Genomic DNA, 17164 nt, shown 5'->3' on the forward strand with positions numbered 1-17164 from the left:
TCCTCTCGACCTGCATCCACCGTAGAGAGAAAGTAAACTGGAAGTTTGTTCTGAATGCAGCATTAGACTGATCCCTTCTCCGACACGGCTGATATAATGCATTCATGTTATTAAGGCCTAATGACTTAGCCCTCATTGGATCTGGTGTGGTGAACCAAGCCACATTTGACCGCTCTTCTCACCAGATCTGGTTAGCCTTACATGGTTGGTTGTTTTTTCTAGGACAGCCTTTGGTTTAAATCTTAAAATGGCTCCAAGGATTGAGATTTTTGGACATTCCAGACGCTAAATTTTTATCCTTATCTGTTGCCACGTCTTAATCAAGTTTTGCAACTCAGACCCAAACTGTCACTTTTGGGTGAAAAAAGGTGGCTTACCAACATAAGAAACATCCTGTAACCATCAATGCTTCAGCTTAAACCAGGATATGATAACTTTACCTCTGACTCTGAGGGCTCAGGCCTAGAAAAACACTTGGCACAAAAATGAACACGGTTTTCAAGTCCTAATCTGCTGCAGAATTTATGGAGAAGCTAGTTTTTGGATTAAAAAACTTTATGGACAAACCATGACTCCTATGAACAACAACGCAAATATTACATGAAGCAGTCAGAGTGAGGATTACAGTCCAAACCGCACCTTTAGGTTTCGATAAAATGTCTTTCCTACTGAGAAGTTAGATGTACATTTCTAGATGTCACACTCTTTAATGGAGAAAAACACTTGCTGATAATTCAGAGAAAAAGGGAGCTGCTTCAATCACCCTTATTACTGGCAACAACCACACTTTTATTAACCCCTGTGCTCAGGCGTCTGTCGGACTTTAGCGTTCTGATGAAACACGACTGGGAAGCTCTTGATAAAGTCGATGTGCAGTTAAAAAAGTGTCTCTGTTGTCACATTTGTTATCAGGAAATCTATCACATTTTATATATATATTTTCATGTAACAAATAAAGTGAGAATGTTCAGAGTTCTGAGGTTATTTTTGACATGAGAATTAGGCCATAAGTTAAAACACTAGTTTTATCTTTTTTTGGTTACCTGATAAACCATAGAATGAGCTGGGTCTGTCTTTGTCTCAGTACTCCTTGGTCTTGGTTGGTGTCGTCTCGACTAAAACACCACGTCTATTCTTGGAAACAGCCGGTGGGTTAAAGTAGGGCTTGTGTGAAGTACTTAAAAGAAGAGCAGTACCATATTTGGACAATTTTTTTTATTTATTTTTTTGCCCTGCCTCACTTATCCAACAGAGCAGAGCTTTCTACTTTTCAGCATTTAATTCTTTTAAGGAACGTGAGCAGTTTTTTTTTTTTTTAACATCCTCTTCTGCTTGAAGTGTGATCAAAATCACTCACTTCTGTAGGTTCTTTTTTTGTTGGTTTTTAATTACAGGGTTTTCCAGGGTCATTTAAATTATATATTTTTTTAATTAGGGCCTTAATTTGCATTAGAATTCATTAAATGTGATTATAGTGGCATTTAAAATGCTTTATTTAATTATTATTTATTTCCAGATCCCTTCGATTTCACCCTGCTTTTATTTTTCATTTCTTAAAACTATATCTCTCTGTTGAGGCGTGTTCATGCTTGTTTCTTCGGTCTTTTACAGTATGGACGGCGGTGAGCTTTTCAGTCGAATCCAGGACAGAGGAGACCAGGCCTTTACAGAGAAAGGTAAATAATGTCATAAACACCCATTTCTACATACGGCAGAAAACCAAACGAGAAGAAAGCCCCTTTATATTGCGGCAGTATTTTATTTGTTCCCTAATATCTTTATTATAGAGGCCTCTGATATCATGAAGAGCATAGGAGAGGCCATCCAGTTCCTACATGCAATCAATATTGCACACAGGGATGTTAAGGTTTGTAACTTAAGTTGATATTTTACTCTTCCGTCTTGAATTGTGTCTTTTCTTAAGTGTTTTTGCTGGTTTTCTGTTTATTTCCTGCAGCCAGAGAATTTACTGTATTCGTCGAAGAGGCCAGGGGCTCTCCTGAAACTCACAGACTTCGGCTTTGCTAAGGAGACGACCTCACACAACTCTTTAGATACTCCCTGCTACACACCATACTACGTTGGTAAGAGGCAGCTCTTCTGTTAGAAAAAGAGTAGAACGGTGTTTCTAGTGCTTCTGAACTAATGCAGAAATCTGGATATCTATTTTAAACATCCTGCTGCTGTGCAGACACTATAGCTTTAATTGTTTAATTGTTCCCACCATAGCTGGGTGTGATTATCCCCATCAGACAAATCTATGGAGCTAAATTAAGTCCATGAAACCTGTCCAAAAAGGTATTTTGCTTCAAATCAAAATAAATATTTTCAAAATGGAAAATTATTTGGAAACTAAAGAAAACAAAGGTTTAAAACTGTTTGTTTTTTTTAAGTTAGAAATGAAAGATTTCACTTATAAAAGTATTGAAACTGAAAAAAGTGTATTTGAAACTGTGAAGAATTTTTTTATTTTCCAAAACCACATACACACAAATAATTGATTATGCTTTAAAAACAGTTTGGTCTTTGCTGTTCCTAAATACAAAAGCTGAGTGTGTGTGTGTGTGTGTATGTATGTATGTATATATATATATATATATATATAAAATATACAGTTTTTATTTTTAATATGTATTTTTTCCACAAGGTTTTTACGGCATTAGTGGCTCGTTTTTCCTACAGTTGGGGTGACAAGAAAAGGGCTACCTGAAAGGGGGAGGGACATGCAGCAAACTGTCAGTCATCATTCAACAACCAATGTTATTTAGGCTTAAAATAACGTTGATTAACGCACGCTTAAGAAGTGTCAAAGATGCTCTTGAGGCAGAAGCTTTTTGGCTGCTTCCAGCGAATGCGTTCTGAACGTAGCATAAGAACGGCCCCAAAAATATCTGGCTATTTATTTGTCTCGTAGAGACAGACTGCAGGAGAGACCTCACCTTGACGCCGTGGCTCTGTGGAGGTGCAACCTTAAAGTCAGGATCAGGCTGGAGTTTCACTTCCACAGAGCCACACAGAACATTGAGGATTTTATTCAGTTGTGGGGTTTTAAAAACATTTTATGTACTGTGTCAGATGATGGAGAACTGCATTTTAACAAGCTCCTCATTTAATGATTTTTAACTGACACTTGTTTTACTATAATAGTGATTTTAACTAACACTTGTTTTACATCAATTGTATATATGTTTGTATTGTGTAAATAAAGTGCTGTTAAAAGTCAAAAAAACAAAACCCATATCAGTCGTTCTCTAATGCGTGCTACTAAAAGAATGGACTCATTTATACAATATTGATTGAATTTTCTTTGTTTTAACTTTATTCTGCTTGTAGCTCCAGAGGTTCTTGGCCCGGAGAAATATGACAAGTCATGCGACATGTGGTCTTTGGGCGTCATTATGTATATTCTGTAAGTCTCTCATTCTTTTCCTTTTTATCTCTTCAGCTTAAATAATTCTGTTTCGCTAATCTTACTTGTTTTTGTTTTTTAATCCAACAGGTTGTGTGGGTATCCTCCTTTCTATTCCAACCATGGACTAGCCATATCTCCTGGGATGAAGAAGAGGATAAGGATGGGGCAGTATGAATTTCCCAACCCTGAATGGTCAGAGGTGTCTGAAGAAGGTAAAAATTGAGAGGGTCCTGTACAGAAATTGGCTAAAATAAGGTTCTTTATGCCACAAGTTTCTATTCATGTACTAAAGGTGATTCAATATAGTTGTATCGTTTTAAATGATGCACCTAAAGCTCCAGTGAAAATTTCTGAAGGTGACATTTTTTTATCATAAGTAGAATTTCATGCCTTCGTAATTATTTCATAAAGTCCCGCTGGTAGGTGAAACCTTCAGATAAAACACGACAGCAGAACTATTTCAAGCCTGATCAAGAAATTGAAACTGATCAAGGCGTTTCGCCTCGATTTTTGCTGCTGCTGAGCTGAAAGTTAGCTCTCATTTTATGAGTAATTTGCTAGTTTTGGTAAGAAAACTGAAGTCATCAGGTGAGGTACAGCTTTCTAGTTTTTTTGGGGGATTCTTCTTCAGTGGATTCTTCATTGTGAAGAATCCACTGAAGAAGCCTTTTCAAAGTGTTGTTTTTCACCCGCAGCGTTCCACATAATATATTTCATCCTCCTGTGGTTTCTCTCTAGAACGCTGCAAAAAGCCTACTTCCTAAACCGCATGCAGATAGCTCTGATTCCATTAATGCACCATCTCTCTAAAAGCGCATTAACAGCAACCAGGTTTTTACCGTCGATGCTTTTTTGTTGTTGTAAATTTTTGTCCTGCTGCAGATTTTTCAGGATTCCTGTAGATCCTTAAAGTAAAAAAAAAAAAAAAAAAAACATTGACTTCCTCGATATAAAAATAAGGCCTTAATTGGTATCAAAATGTCTTAAATCAGTCTTTCATAGGTCTTAAAATTGTAACCAAGTCATAAATAGGATTTTTTTTTGTAATTCATATAAAAAATTTTAATAACTCATGATAATTTTTAGACATTTACCGAACGGCTTAGCTGTAACCATTATTAGTTCCATCCTGACAGCAGAACCAATAAAACAATGTTGCAAATAGACCTCGGAGTGATGCGCCGTGCGGAAGTGTAAATTCAATGAGAATGGGCTATCCAGCCCAACAGTACCTGGTAATGCATATGAGGAATGGCGTATTTTGAGCAAGAACTCATTCAAGCTCGACACGATGGGAATCAAACCTGTGGAGTAAGACGTGAAGAGTGGAAAAACAAAGCGCCATAATGAAGTTACTGAAAAGCAGCAGCTATTTCTCAGTTCTGTTCCACGCTTGTCTCTGTAAGGCCTCTACAGCATCTCCGACGTCAAAAAATGCACCAGTAGCACCAAATGTCCGGATAATGTTTGGTTAATAAGCCTACAATGAAAGCAGAGCTATTATGGACTTTGAGTAGGGATCAAAACAAAGTTTGTGAATTTCATTCATCAGTTTTTAAAAATACATCTGTTATTAGTGTGTTTTTAGCTTTCTTCCTATATAGAAAGTTTTTCAAAATTGTAAACATTTCTACAGGGCCAGAGCGTTAAAATAAGCGTCAGGTTAAATTTGTCGCAACCAGATTAATTGTGAAGTTGGTCTTAAACTTTTATTTCAAGGGACAAAAAAAGTCTTAAATTTAACTTGCCTTATGTAGTAATAATCCTGTTTTTACTAATTCAGAATTTCTCTTTAGTTAAAATTATATCAAATCAACTTGGACAGTTTGCCAGGCCTACCAACCGGAGCAGATAGATGCAGGCTGTGTTAGAGGAAGGGCAGTCTATGTAAAGCAGTTCTATGAATATTTTAGAACTGAAAATAACCAATATTGTGTATAAATTAGCTGTAGCGTCTTTTTGCAGAACAACTGTATTTATCTTTTAGAGACCGTAAGTCGTGCCTTTATCACTACCCGGCTGGATTACTGTAATGCACTTTATTTAAGGGGTTAGTGCCTCTAAAATTGCTCAACTTCAGAGAGTGCAAAATGCTGCAGCACATCTTTTATCTGGCACTCGTAAATATGAGCACAATACCCTGATTTAAGCCTCATTACACTGGTTGGCTAGCCTGATAAACCAGACTAAATGTGAGATTAAATATGTAATTTAAGCTACGTTTACACCGCAGCCTGAAGTGACCCAAATCCGATTTTTTTGTCCATATGCGACCTGGATCTGATCTTTTCATGACAGTCTGAACAACACAGATCCGATATTCCCAATCCGACCCAGGCCACTTGGCTATGTGGTCCTGAATCCGATATGAATCTGATCTTTTCAAATGCGACCTGTGTGTGAACGGCCAGATCGCATTCATCCAACCTGAACGTCATTAATACCCGACAAAGGTCAATATTATGCGTCTTGCTACGCAGAAGCGGTAAGACAAACAACAACCATGGCGGATGATGATGCAGAGAGCAGTATTTATGTTTGACCATATTGAAGAGATTGGGTTTTTATGGTTGGAAAAGATCGCTAGATGGTACTACCATCCATGTTTACTTCCGGAAAAAAAGCGCACGCTGGCCTGTGACGTCTTTACATCCTCTACTCCGCATGCGGGACACTTGCGTTGTATGACTGCAGTTCACACAGGAGATCACATACAAGTTGCATATATTTGAAAATATTTGAAAATTTCGCAAAAAAATCGGAACTGAGCATCAAGGCCTGCAGTGTGAACGTAGCCTTAGTCTGGCCCCGATGAATGAGACATCGGAAGATTGTTGATGAGAACAACATGTCTTTCAAACCATGTCTGTGCCTATTGGCCAACGCTCTGACCAATGAGCGCAACTGACTGTGACGTAGTAAAAGCGACAGAAAGCAGATGGAGGATTGTAAACAAACAGCCTCTTCCTGCTCACGTTTCAATGAAAACCCTAAGTCTAATCCTTCCAAAACTGATTCCAAAGCAAAGTCAAACGAGAACTGTTCAATAGTTGTTGCCATCTTCCTTGTTGTGCTTTCTCCAGCGTCGCACAGCTTCGTCGTCTCCAGCTCTTAAAACCCCCGCCTGCTTTGCATCCAGAAATTCAAAACAAATCTTTGCGTTGTAATTGGCCCGTCAGTTCTAGGGTGTGTGGATGACCTCTTCCATTGCAAATTAAATTTATCTGATTTTTAATCGCTCATATCTTTGCCATGGCTTTCTAAACTGTATAAGATGTTGATTTTAATCTGTGATACATTATTTTACATAACTTTTATTTTTATTTTATTATAGATTTTGTAGTTCAGATTTTGAATTTCCCCTTTAATGCTTGTACGTTTTTTTGTTTTCTTTTTATTCTGTGTAATGTTGGTATGTTGTTTGGCTTACAGCACTTTATAAATAAAGTTGGATTGGATCCATTTTTTTCTTCAGGATCCAAATTTTTACCTAATCTCTGGGATTTACAAGACTGCCTACCTTTCCTAGTGCAATCATTTGGTTAGAAGCTCAAATGACAATCGGTGAACCTTCACTCTACTCTCCAGCCAGAATAAACTTCAGACATGCTGTGGAAGATGCAGCTCACTATTAAAATTCCTCCTGTATCTTCAGTCTTTATGGAGTGGCAGTGTCCATCCCGACGCAGCTTTGTAAGCGATCAGTACAATGCTTTTGCTGAAGGGGCTGATTTCCAGCCAGACTGTTTATCAGTGTCTCTATTTAAGTGATATCTACTCCTCCTGGCCAATGGATGGCGCACTTGAGCTCGCCCGTCTCGTCCCTTTCTGTTAGCTGCCAGATCCGCTAATGCTAACCAGAACCAGACCGGTTCAACTACAACCTACTATTTCTTTTGGTTCTATAATTTCTACATTAGGATCATAAGCGCCAGTAAATATTTATTTTTTGACCCGTTATCATTTCTGAAACTCTGGACATTTAGTGGATGTACTGATTTTGAAAAGTGAACTATTTTGATGAAAATGTTCCAGCTATGACCTTTTTAATATACCTTGGCTATTGCTGCATGAAAGAGCTGAAAATGTGCCACTGCAAACATTAATATAAGCAAGTTTTCTGTCTACAGCTAAACAGCTCATCCGGACCCTCCTGAAGACTGAACCGACCCAAAGGATGACCATCACAGAGTTTATGAATCATCCATGGATCAATGTAAGTGGACAAAATATAGCCCCCATGTTGATGTTTCAGGATTATTATGGCTGCGTTCACACTGCAGGCCTTAACGCTCAATTCCGATTTTTTTGTTAAATCCAATTTTTTTTGTTTGCGTTGCCGTTCAAATTTCCAAATATATACGTATGGGACCTTCTGTGAACTGCATTTATACAGAAGTAAACACGGATGGAAATGCTCGAGGGCATCTAGCGATTTTTCCCAAACTTAATGACGTAGGGAAGTTTTATTTAGATGTCAAATCATTCTGGCTTAAACATGTATATAAATGTACTCTTTATGAGACGATATTGTCCCAAAAGTTATAAAATTTCTATTTTTAAAGAAATCTTGTTTATAAAATCTGTTTTTTTCCCCGTTATTTTCTGCAGGCCAGTTAGTTATAAGTCAGCCTGAACACCTAAATTTGGCCAATCATATATCAACGATCATCTGTCAATCAAATATTTTTGGTCATAGCATCTTGATTCATGTGTCGCAGCTAATATACCCAACGGTTGAAATAAGAAGTCAGAATAATTTCCTTTCCCATTGAGTTCCGTCCCAGTGTTCATGGGGATGGACGTCTGTGTCTTCAGCAGGCGTAGAGCTAACAGCGTTGCGAGGCAAGGGCTCAAACATGTACGGCTGGAAGCCTTCTACACCAAACCAAGCTTCTGCCGCCCTGGCGTCCTCTTCCACAACATCTTCATCCCCGCTTTCCTCCTCTAAATAAAAAATGGATGACGGAAGAGACTCATCCACGACCTCTGACACTAAACTCTCCTCCTCTTGCATGTTTCCTCTGTCCATAGCGTTCCTTGACAGTGTCGTTTCTAAGTCACCAATTTAGTGCTACTTGGTCCCAATGGAATTTCCCATTGGGAACCTACTAGCACTAAGTTGCTAACTGGTTAGCAACGATGTCTCAGACAAACACCACAATCAAACATGCTTATAAACCTTCCGCCACAACAATCCCGCCCCCTGGATAATCGACCAATCACATTCACTTTATTCCCTCCCCCTGGGGAGAATTCGGAACGGCGACGGTTGGAACCGCGTCCCCACGACTTTAAAAACTCAGTCTTTTCAAGAGGGTGGAATTGCTATAGGGATGGACATGGTGCCCATTTACACCGTAGAGAAGCCTGGTTTCCTTCACGTGCTAAAAGTGTGTGATCTGCAGAGTCAAAACACGAAAAGCGCTCTGTGAAAAGTTGAACTATGCTTTGATTTTTTGCATCTACTACAGTCCTTTGGTCCAGTCGATCTCTTCAGCCGTACATGTGTTTAACTGCATTATATCGATGTGAACTGGGCTCTCATAAGCTGCTGCTTACAAACCACCTACTTCCCAGAAGATCAACACAAGTTATTGACTGTTCGATAAATTGCATATTTCAGCAAATGAACCTCTTTTTTTCCTTGCGCTTGTACTGAATATATAGGTAGTTTTTTTTTTAATACTGTGATTAAAACTGTCCAAAATGACTGAAAAAAATTGAAAATTATATTTCTTAGCCTTATCACCCATCCCTAATATGGGCAAAAAATAATTTGGATTAGGGTCACTTCAGGCTGCAGTGTGAACATAGCCTTTGATCTGTGTTTTTGAACCAACATTAGCGGTGATGTTTCTTCTGTCCTAAAGCAATCAATGGAGGTTCCCCAGACCCCACTTCACACCAGCAGGGTTCTAAAGGAAGAGAGGGATGCATGGGAGGAAGTCAAGGTGAGAATCACTCTTGTTTTAATGATCTGAAATCAGTTGTGTTAAGAGTCCAATTTGCTGCTTAGACGCATTATCCATATCAAAGATATTCAAAAATACAGCCGACCAAAATGAGGGGGTGGCAGGTCTCAACTTTAGCATGTTTAGCAACTGTGATTTTATCGCCCTTGAAGTAAGCGGCATTTTTTCGCTTGAACTGGTACATCAGCTTATGTATTTTGTGCCGAGGTTATCTTTTGCTTGGATCGTATCATTCGTTACGTGCACGCAATCATCGATTCAGTTGCGTTCAGCAGCCTGGAGATAACATTAAGGCATAAATTACTTTTCCCCTGTTTGCTTCTCATTGTTAATGATTTGTTTTATAAATGCTTCTTTTATTTGTTTAAATTGTGACTTGTGTTACTTTTATCACTGTTAATTTTTATCAGTTAAATGGAGGAAAAAACAAAAACAATTCAGCTTTAATGGTTGACCTAAAAAATGGGCAGCACATACCGCTGATCGGTTACGCTGATGTCGAAATAATCTGTTAAACAGATCAAATATTATTTAGGTCACATTATCTCATACCAATCCATCACATTTAGTTTCGCTTTTGATTTGTGCTCCAAACAGTAATCAAATAATCTACAGCATTTACAAAAGACAACAAGTATTACTTACTTTTTCTCTCAACTTGGCCTCAAACTTAAAAAAGTTCCATCAAATAAGGGATTTTACTTGCAAACGAAGAGTTTTTATTGTAATGTTCATAATAAAACATCAATAATAGAAACGGATTGCAGTCGTTGCTGCTGCTTCCTATCTGATTGTACGACGTTACGCGCTAAACTGAGGCTCGGGTCTCATCTAAGACTTTAGTTTGCCTTGAATGTCCTGTAATCCAGTTTTAGCCAATGATAGGTGTGCTATAAAATCACCAGATCAAAACTGAAATTTAATACTAGGCTTGTATGTCATAGGGGGACATTACTTTAATATAATAAAACCTCTAAAATACAGGTAATCGGATGAAAAGAATTTAAAGAAGACAAAGGTTTGGTACTAGACTATGGTAATAGTCTGTGCAAACATGTGGAGGGCTGCTGATTACAGGGTTTCCGCAGTCATTAAATTATTTTTGTAATCGATGCCTTAACTGGCATTAAGGTTAATTAAGTGTGATTGTCGTGGCATTAAAATTATTTATAAAAAAAAAAAAAAAAAGTTTATAAAAACAGTTTCATCAGATATAACTGGTTCTGCGTGGTTATATATATATATATATATATGTTTTCTCACCCCTCCACAGTTATATATATATGTATATAAAACCACCTGTATATATGTGTGTATCTATGCATATATGTATATATATGTATATATGTATGTATGTGTTTATATATACACTCGACTCATGGGTTGATGGCATTAAAATTATTTCCAAGAGCATTAAAAAGCATTAAATCAGAGTTAATAATTCGTGTATAAACCGTGGATTAGTTAGTAAAGCAGACGGTTACTGACAAAAGGAGGGGTGAGCTACAAAAGGTTACTGTGAATAAGTTACACAACTAATACTGATAGCCGTGGCTTAGAAACTTTCAGGGAATGATTCATTAGAGTGGGAGCTTCAAGAATGACGATTCTAGGAAGTTGGCTAGAACTAATTCCACTCCTGAACTACAGATGACCTCAGAAGCATCCTGCAAGCACTATGGAGAGTAGCGCTGGTTGCCGCTGTCCTCTCAACTTCGGAATTTTTTTTTAAATTACGCATTAAATCGTAGGGACCATGTAGAGACGCTTTAAAGTATAATATTCTCGTCTCAAATGATGTTAAAACGTACTTTTATTGAACAACAGCAACATAAAAGAGAACTTTAAGTTAATACTCTGAGCTCTGTGAGCGCTCCATTGAAAGCTGCTGCTGCTGCAGTGCATGCTGGGACAGCTGTCAATCTCAAGAACGGACAAGTCTGCTCGAATGCACGCTGGGTAAAGAGGGAGGGGCGAGAACAACATCCAGGGAGTTTGTCTGTTCTCGGTCTGCTTGTCACAGCCACTACCCGATCCGTCCTGGAAGCACGATCCGTCCTGCAGAAAGGATTTTAAGGCATCTTTTTTTGTTAGGAATTGCGTGATTAACCTTAAACACAATATATTTTAGTATGTTTACCATATTTTGTCATTTAGGTATTTTTAACAAAATAATATCGAGGCCGACCCAGATGTATATCTGGATCGTGCTTCCGGGATGGTTCGGGTAGTGACACTGCTGTTCTTGTGAATTGGAACAGTACGAGGGCTAAGGCTGATGACGTTTCACGAGCACATGAGAACGCACAAGTACACATATTGAGCAACGGCCTGTTTCTTTTTTTTTTTTATTGGAAAGTGAACAAAGACTACACTCCTGAGAAACCAGAGTGGAAAAAAGGTTCCAACCACCGGGAGCAGGAACAAATAAAATCAAATGTAATGATAGAAACTTAAGTCAGTTAAATAACCTGCTGCTGTCATTCTGCACATCTCTGATGTTGCTGCTATTTTCAAATATCCATTACTGTAAAAATGTCCATAGCTGGATATTGGTTATTTATTATCCAGGTGGACAGTTTGATATTATTAAAACACTTTACAGTACAGTATTTTATTCTTTATATTTTAACTCTTCACTATTATGTTATTCTTATACATTTTTCAAAGGTACAAATTTGTGTGACCATAAAGAGATATAAGATTTAAGTAAATCTAAGCAATTTATGTATTAAAAATATATCTGCAAAATATGTTATAATCAACAACAAAAAACTTAGTTAAGCAAATTTTTAAATAGCATTTAAATAATTAAACTCCTATCAGATTTATAGTCCCCGCACTGCAGATATACTAGAATCTGTTCTTAAATTTCAGCCAAACCGATTTACACAGTAACAGATAAAAACCTTTAGATAAATCAAACATTACGCCACATATCTGACTTTATAACCATTAAAACAACTATTTTCTTTAGGGGGGTGCCGAAGATGTGTTAGCATCTACCTCAAAAATATGTAGTTGCGCAACTGCTGGCACATATAGTAAGCAGGAGGTCAGTAAGGAGGATCTGAGGTCTAGGATGTACTAGAAAGCTCATCATTCCTCCTCAGCTTAAAGTCTGAAGACAATGTTAATTCTTCATCCATATTCTCACAGCTTTAAGGTCAAACAGGTATTATTATTATCAATGAAACAGGTTAAACTGCAGTGCTTCTAAAGCTTAACTACAATAAATTGAGCCTATGATGGTATAAAACACCCAACTTTGGCATTTAAACCAATCAGCCTGACGTCTCCTGCTGCTCTCTTTCTCAGGAGGAAATGACCAGTGCCTTGGCAACGATGAGGGTCGACTACGAGCAAATCAAAATCAAGACCATCGAAGACTCAAACAATCCACTGCTAAAGAAAAGGAGGAAGAAAGCCTCAACAACCGCTGCCCACTGAGAGCGTGGGGCCTGCATGCACACATTAAACACCAGGTTGAGAGGAGAAAGCAATAATTGTCGACACGAGTCGCACTGCATGGATTTTCTCAGTGTCTTATTTTTCCTAGCAAATTCTGAAGTTTTCTATGTGTTTTTTTTTTTTTTTCTTTTTTGTTACTCGGCTATTTTAACAAGCTCGCCACGCTGCTCCCTGCAGGGTGATGAGCAGGTAGACGTTTTTACTCCGGATAAATATTATGAAATGCAGAGGAACAGGAGAAGGAGACAGGAAGTGGTGTTTGGGATCCTTCTCTCTCTCTCTTCTCTTTTCACAATATCAGGTTGCATACTCAGAGGGGCTTCCAATGTTGGAATAAAACATGGAGCCTTAGTGTTAGCTGTAGTTAAATTTTACCCCCTTATCCGTAAATGTTTTATCTTGTGGCTAATTCCCAAAAAAATGGAAATAAGCAAAGGTTTCTTTCCGTATACATGCAAAGTTAGCAGATGTATTTTGAACTGACGAGGAATGTAAAAGTTGCCTTCCCAGCCTGTGGGAGTTGGCTATATTCTGACAGGAAGTGTCTGTCTGGTTCAGTTTGTCTTTATGAATGTTAAACTGAGGCCTATGCACTCAAACAAGGGAACTGCGCCACTGACCGAGCACCTCAGTCGTATTCCTTCTCTCCTAGCTAAATAGGTGCCGGTCAGACAGAACGTTTTTCTTTTCCATGTAGCTCACCGGAGAGGAGGCAAACGATACTGTATTTTTTCATATATTTCTAAGACAGTTATAGCCTAGGCCTTACTGAGTATTACTTATTATTGCAAATAGCTTTTAACCCCTTTTTGGCTTTTTTTTTTATTTGTTTTGGTCGTTTAAGCTTTTACCAATTTTACCCCTCTGATTGGGAAATATCGGCAGATAGTTTTTCAGGTCAATGCTATGCAGATGTCTGTCAGTTTGGGATAGTGTTGATTTCAAATGTGTTGGGAAGATGTCATGCATCAATAAGGGGGTTTATATAAGGAATAGGAGGGCGGGTGTTTAAACTTATTCCTCCTGCCTTCTTCCTGAGTGAGGACCCTCTAGCAGGTTACCACACTGCTCCCTCCATCACTGATTGGTTGTAAATCTGCCAGGACACTTCCTAACTCACTTGGGATCATAGAAAGTTATCAATAATTTTATCATTTGGGTTTTTGTTTTTGTTACTATGTAAAATCACACCCACCTTAGTATTTGAACCACACGGATGAATCGCTCACAGTGAGAGTGCTTTGGGTCGGGTTTTTGTTTTGACCCCTCAGCATCACATTTTTGTAGTGAAGCACAGATGTGTCTGTCTTTAGGCTCGTCTTAGAGTCTGTTCAGCTCCACCTGTCATACTTTTTGTCTGCTTCAGCTTTGGATTAAAAAACCTCATGTAAAACAACCTGTTTCTTTACTCTCTGTTTGGTTTGTGAAGCGACTTTCTGTACATGGCTCACGGTGCAGAGTCATGAACTTTTAAAAGAAGTCTAGGTTTTATTTTTATGATTATTGTTTTGCAATTGTTGACGAGCAAAATTATTAGTTTGCCTTAGTTTATATAATTTCTGTCACAATTACTTACTTGAATAATTTTTTTAATTTATTGATAATATCCTGAAGTCAGGAGTGAAGCCCTTAAATGGCTGCACCGATTATTAATGAGGTCTATGGAGTGAATTTTATTGCATTATTGTTGTAAGTAGAGAAGGTGTTTTGTAAAAAAAAATGTAATCCAGAAAAAACATTTTAATTTAAAAAAACAAACATTTTGGGAGTTATTTTGCTCTTTGAGCAGATTTTTTTTTTCCAATTTATTTTTCATATTTTATCTTTACTAATTTTATTCTACCTGTTTTTTGTTTTTTTTTGTGTGTGCAAATTTCAGTTTTTAATATTTCAATCAGGCTGTTATTAAATGCATGTTAAAGGAAAAGTCCGGTCAGCAAGGCAAAATCAATGGATCGTTATTTACACCTAATGCTAATATGTTTGCGGTGATTTAATGAATTTAGCATTATTCGGTAAAAAAATACAGTTTTCGTCCGCGATCACTGAGTCTGGGAGCGGCCTTTTTTGCTCAAATATAGTAACCCCTCCCTCCTGAAATCTTCCAGCAGTGACGTCACGGTGCGGTAAGCCTAGCACCATTCTCCCCGCTTTACAAGCTAAATCATTGGGAGCTACTAGACACATCTGCAATCAACAACAATTATTGAAGATTTCCAGAGGACTTCACCATTGAAATTCACCAGAGCTATAGTGAAACTGACAATGCCCACGCGCATGGCAGCTGGATGTTGGAATACATTGGGTAAAAGAGGGGGGGGGGGGGGAGTTATTTCACCTTTCTGATTCCTGATCCTCCACGGATGGGTTCGTCGTTGGATTGCCAACTTGAAGAGGAAGGATTTGCCATCGAAGGAGAATATTTTCAAAATGACTTGGATAATAGCGCGTTGTGACAAACACCAGATACAGCACTGGGACTTGATCAACAGCCGATACCGCACCGTGACGTCACAAACCAGTAGGTGGCAGTAGTGTTCTTTGACAAACATGGATGCCTCCAGTAAAGCACATTCAGATGAAAATTACTCTTAATTAAAAACCCTTATTTATCGAAACGTATGTAATAATTTCATACTTAATGTACTTTCAGAAATTTGTATTCTGAATGTGACCAAACTTTTCCTTTAAAGATCACCTTTTCTTCCCTTCTGGGGGCGAACTTTCCTCTGTATGGACATTAACTCCAACATATGTGTCTAGTTTGGGGCGCGCATCGTCTGCGCAGTGATTACCGCGCACGACCCATGAACTGAGGCCTTAGTTCTCTGCGTGGCCGACTCCGGTTGGAACCGGTTCTGTCGTCCTTTGCTACATGCCCACCCCAACCCCCCCGTACCCCCTGTCCCATCAGCCCTTTTGTACAAAAACAAGCCTCTAGTGCTGTAAAAAACGATGAAATTCTCTTGAGATGGAAGTGAATGTGATCTGTAAAATGCAATTTGTAATAGAATCATAAAAAAAAAAGCAATTTGAAAAAACTAGTCTGTAAAAAATATATATATATACCGTATAAGAAATATAAAAGATATGGTTTTTCTAAGTTTTAATCTCTGGATTACATTTTTTTTTTCTAATTTCCATTTGAAAAGCGTTCATTTCAGCAACAATGGAACAAAATAGATGAATATTTGTGACGGGCCTCCAAAACTACTCAACACCATTTATTAATTTAACTATTTAGATTTTATATGACATCAGTAAAAGAAAAAAACAACAAGCTAAACATCAAAGTGAAGGTGAGGTAAATTGTTGCTTTTTACATTTTTTTATAGTAGTAGTATATAGTTTTTACTCGGCCCTATGTCCTAGTTCTTTTAGACCCAGGTTATGCACTTATTTCAGTGAAAGCCTGCAGTCAGATTTGAAGATAAATGTTTAATTTTTGAGTCTTTTACGTGTTTAGCCGGCCCGTCCTCTTACGAGGGGACCTCCCCTCTTTAGTAACAATAATACGCTCTGGTTGACTGAGACTGACACACACTTGGTATATATCAGGTAATCTGAGACTCAACAACGGTATCGACCTCATTCTTTTATCCACTGATGACAGTCCAAACGCCATGAAAAAAACAGCCAGAAGCCAACTAAAGACCAAGTTTCTGTTTCTGTTGGTCTAGATTTCGAAACACAGAGAGCAGTGAGAAATGCATAGCTGATGAAGCAGTGGCAAATTCATCCAAGGGAAAAAAGAAAATTAAAAACAATCCACTGGACTTTGTTTCCAAGTTTGAAGAAGTTTCGCTTTCCATCCAGGAAGCTTTTTCGATTCAAATAGTCAGACATGGGAAGTTAAACGTCTTCAAACTTGGAAACAAAGTCCAGAGGATTGTTTTTTATTTCCTTTTTTTAAATGACTATGACCTGGATGACTGAGAACCTTCACCAACATCAAACGCAAAGTCTAAAACTGCATGAGTCCGCCTGTTTTTTGTTTTTTTTCCAATCAGGACAGGTATGGTTTTATTAGTTTCTTGCATTTAATTCCCTCTTTGCAGCATGAATAAGAGGTCTTATATGTAAACATTTGGGGATTTTTGGTCCATTTTTGAGCATGTAAACCTTATTTACTCTGGCCCAGAATAATTTACTCTCAAATGTTCTCCTCCACATCCTCCTCCAGGACCCTTTTGTAATTTTAAACCAAGTCTAGCAGTTTAGGTGTTGTTCAAGTTAAGAAATGCTTTTAAATGAAGAGAATGTATTTTTCTTTTTTTCTAGGTCTTCAGATGTGGACTTTGACTAG

The 17164-nt window shown here is 38.0% G+C and overlaps 1 protein-coding gene across 1 annotated transcript in view; it reads left to right on the top strand.

The window, feature by feature from the left end:
- Positions 1-14254, top strand: part of mapkapk2a (MAPK activated protein kinase 2a) — a 63853-nt gene extending 49599 nt beyond the window's left edge. Inside the window, exons 3-10 of the mRNA XM_038298097.1 lie at positions 1612-1676; positions 1788-1867; positions 1958-2084; positions 3334-3409; positions 3500-3624; positions 7543-7628; positions 9286-9366; positions 12706-14254. Of these exons, the coding sequence (XP_038154025.1) occupies positions 1612-1676; positions 1788-1867; positions 1958-2084; positions 3334-3409; positions 3500-3624; positions 7543-7628; positions 9286-9366; positions 12706-12837 (772 nt within the window). The 3' untranslated portion in view covers positions 12838-14254. The remainder of the gene's footprint in view (positions 1-1611; positions 1677-1787; positions 1868-1957; positions 2085-3333; positions 3410-3499; positions 3625-7542; positions 7629-9285; positions 9367-12705) is intronic.
- The last annotated feature ends 2910 nt before the right edge of the window (positions 14255-17164 follow it).

Source organism: Cyprinodon tularosa, unplaced genomic scaffold (assembly GCF_016077235.1).
Source record: "Cyprinodon tularosa strain WSP-4 unplaced genomic scaffold, ASM1607723v1 ctg40, whole genome shotgun sequence".
Lineage (NCBI taxonomy): Eukaryota > Metazoa > Chordata > Actinopteri > Cyprinodontiformes > Cyprinodontidae > Cyprinodon > Cyprinodon tularosa.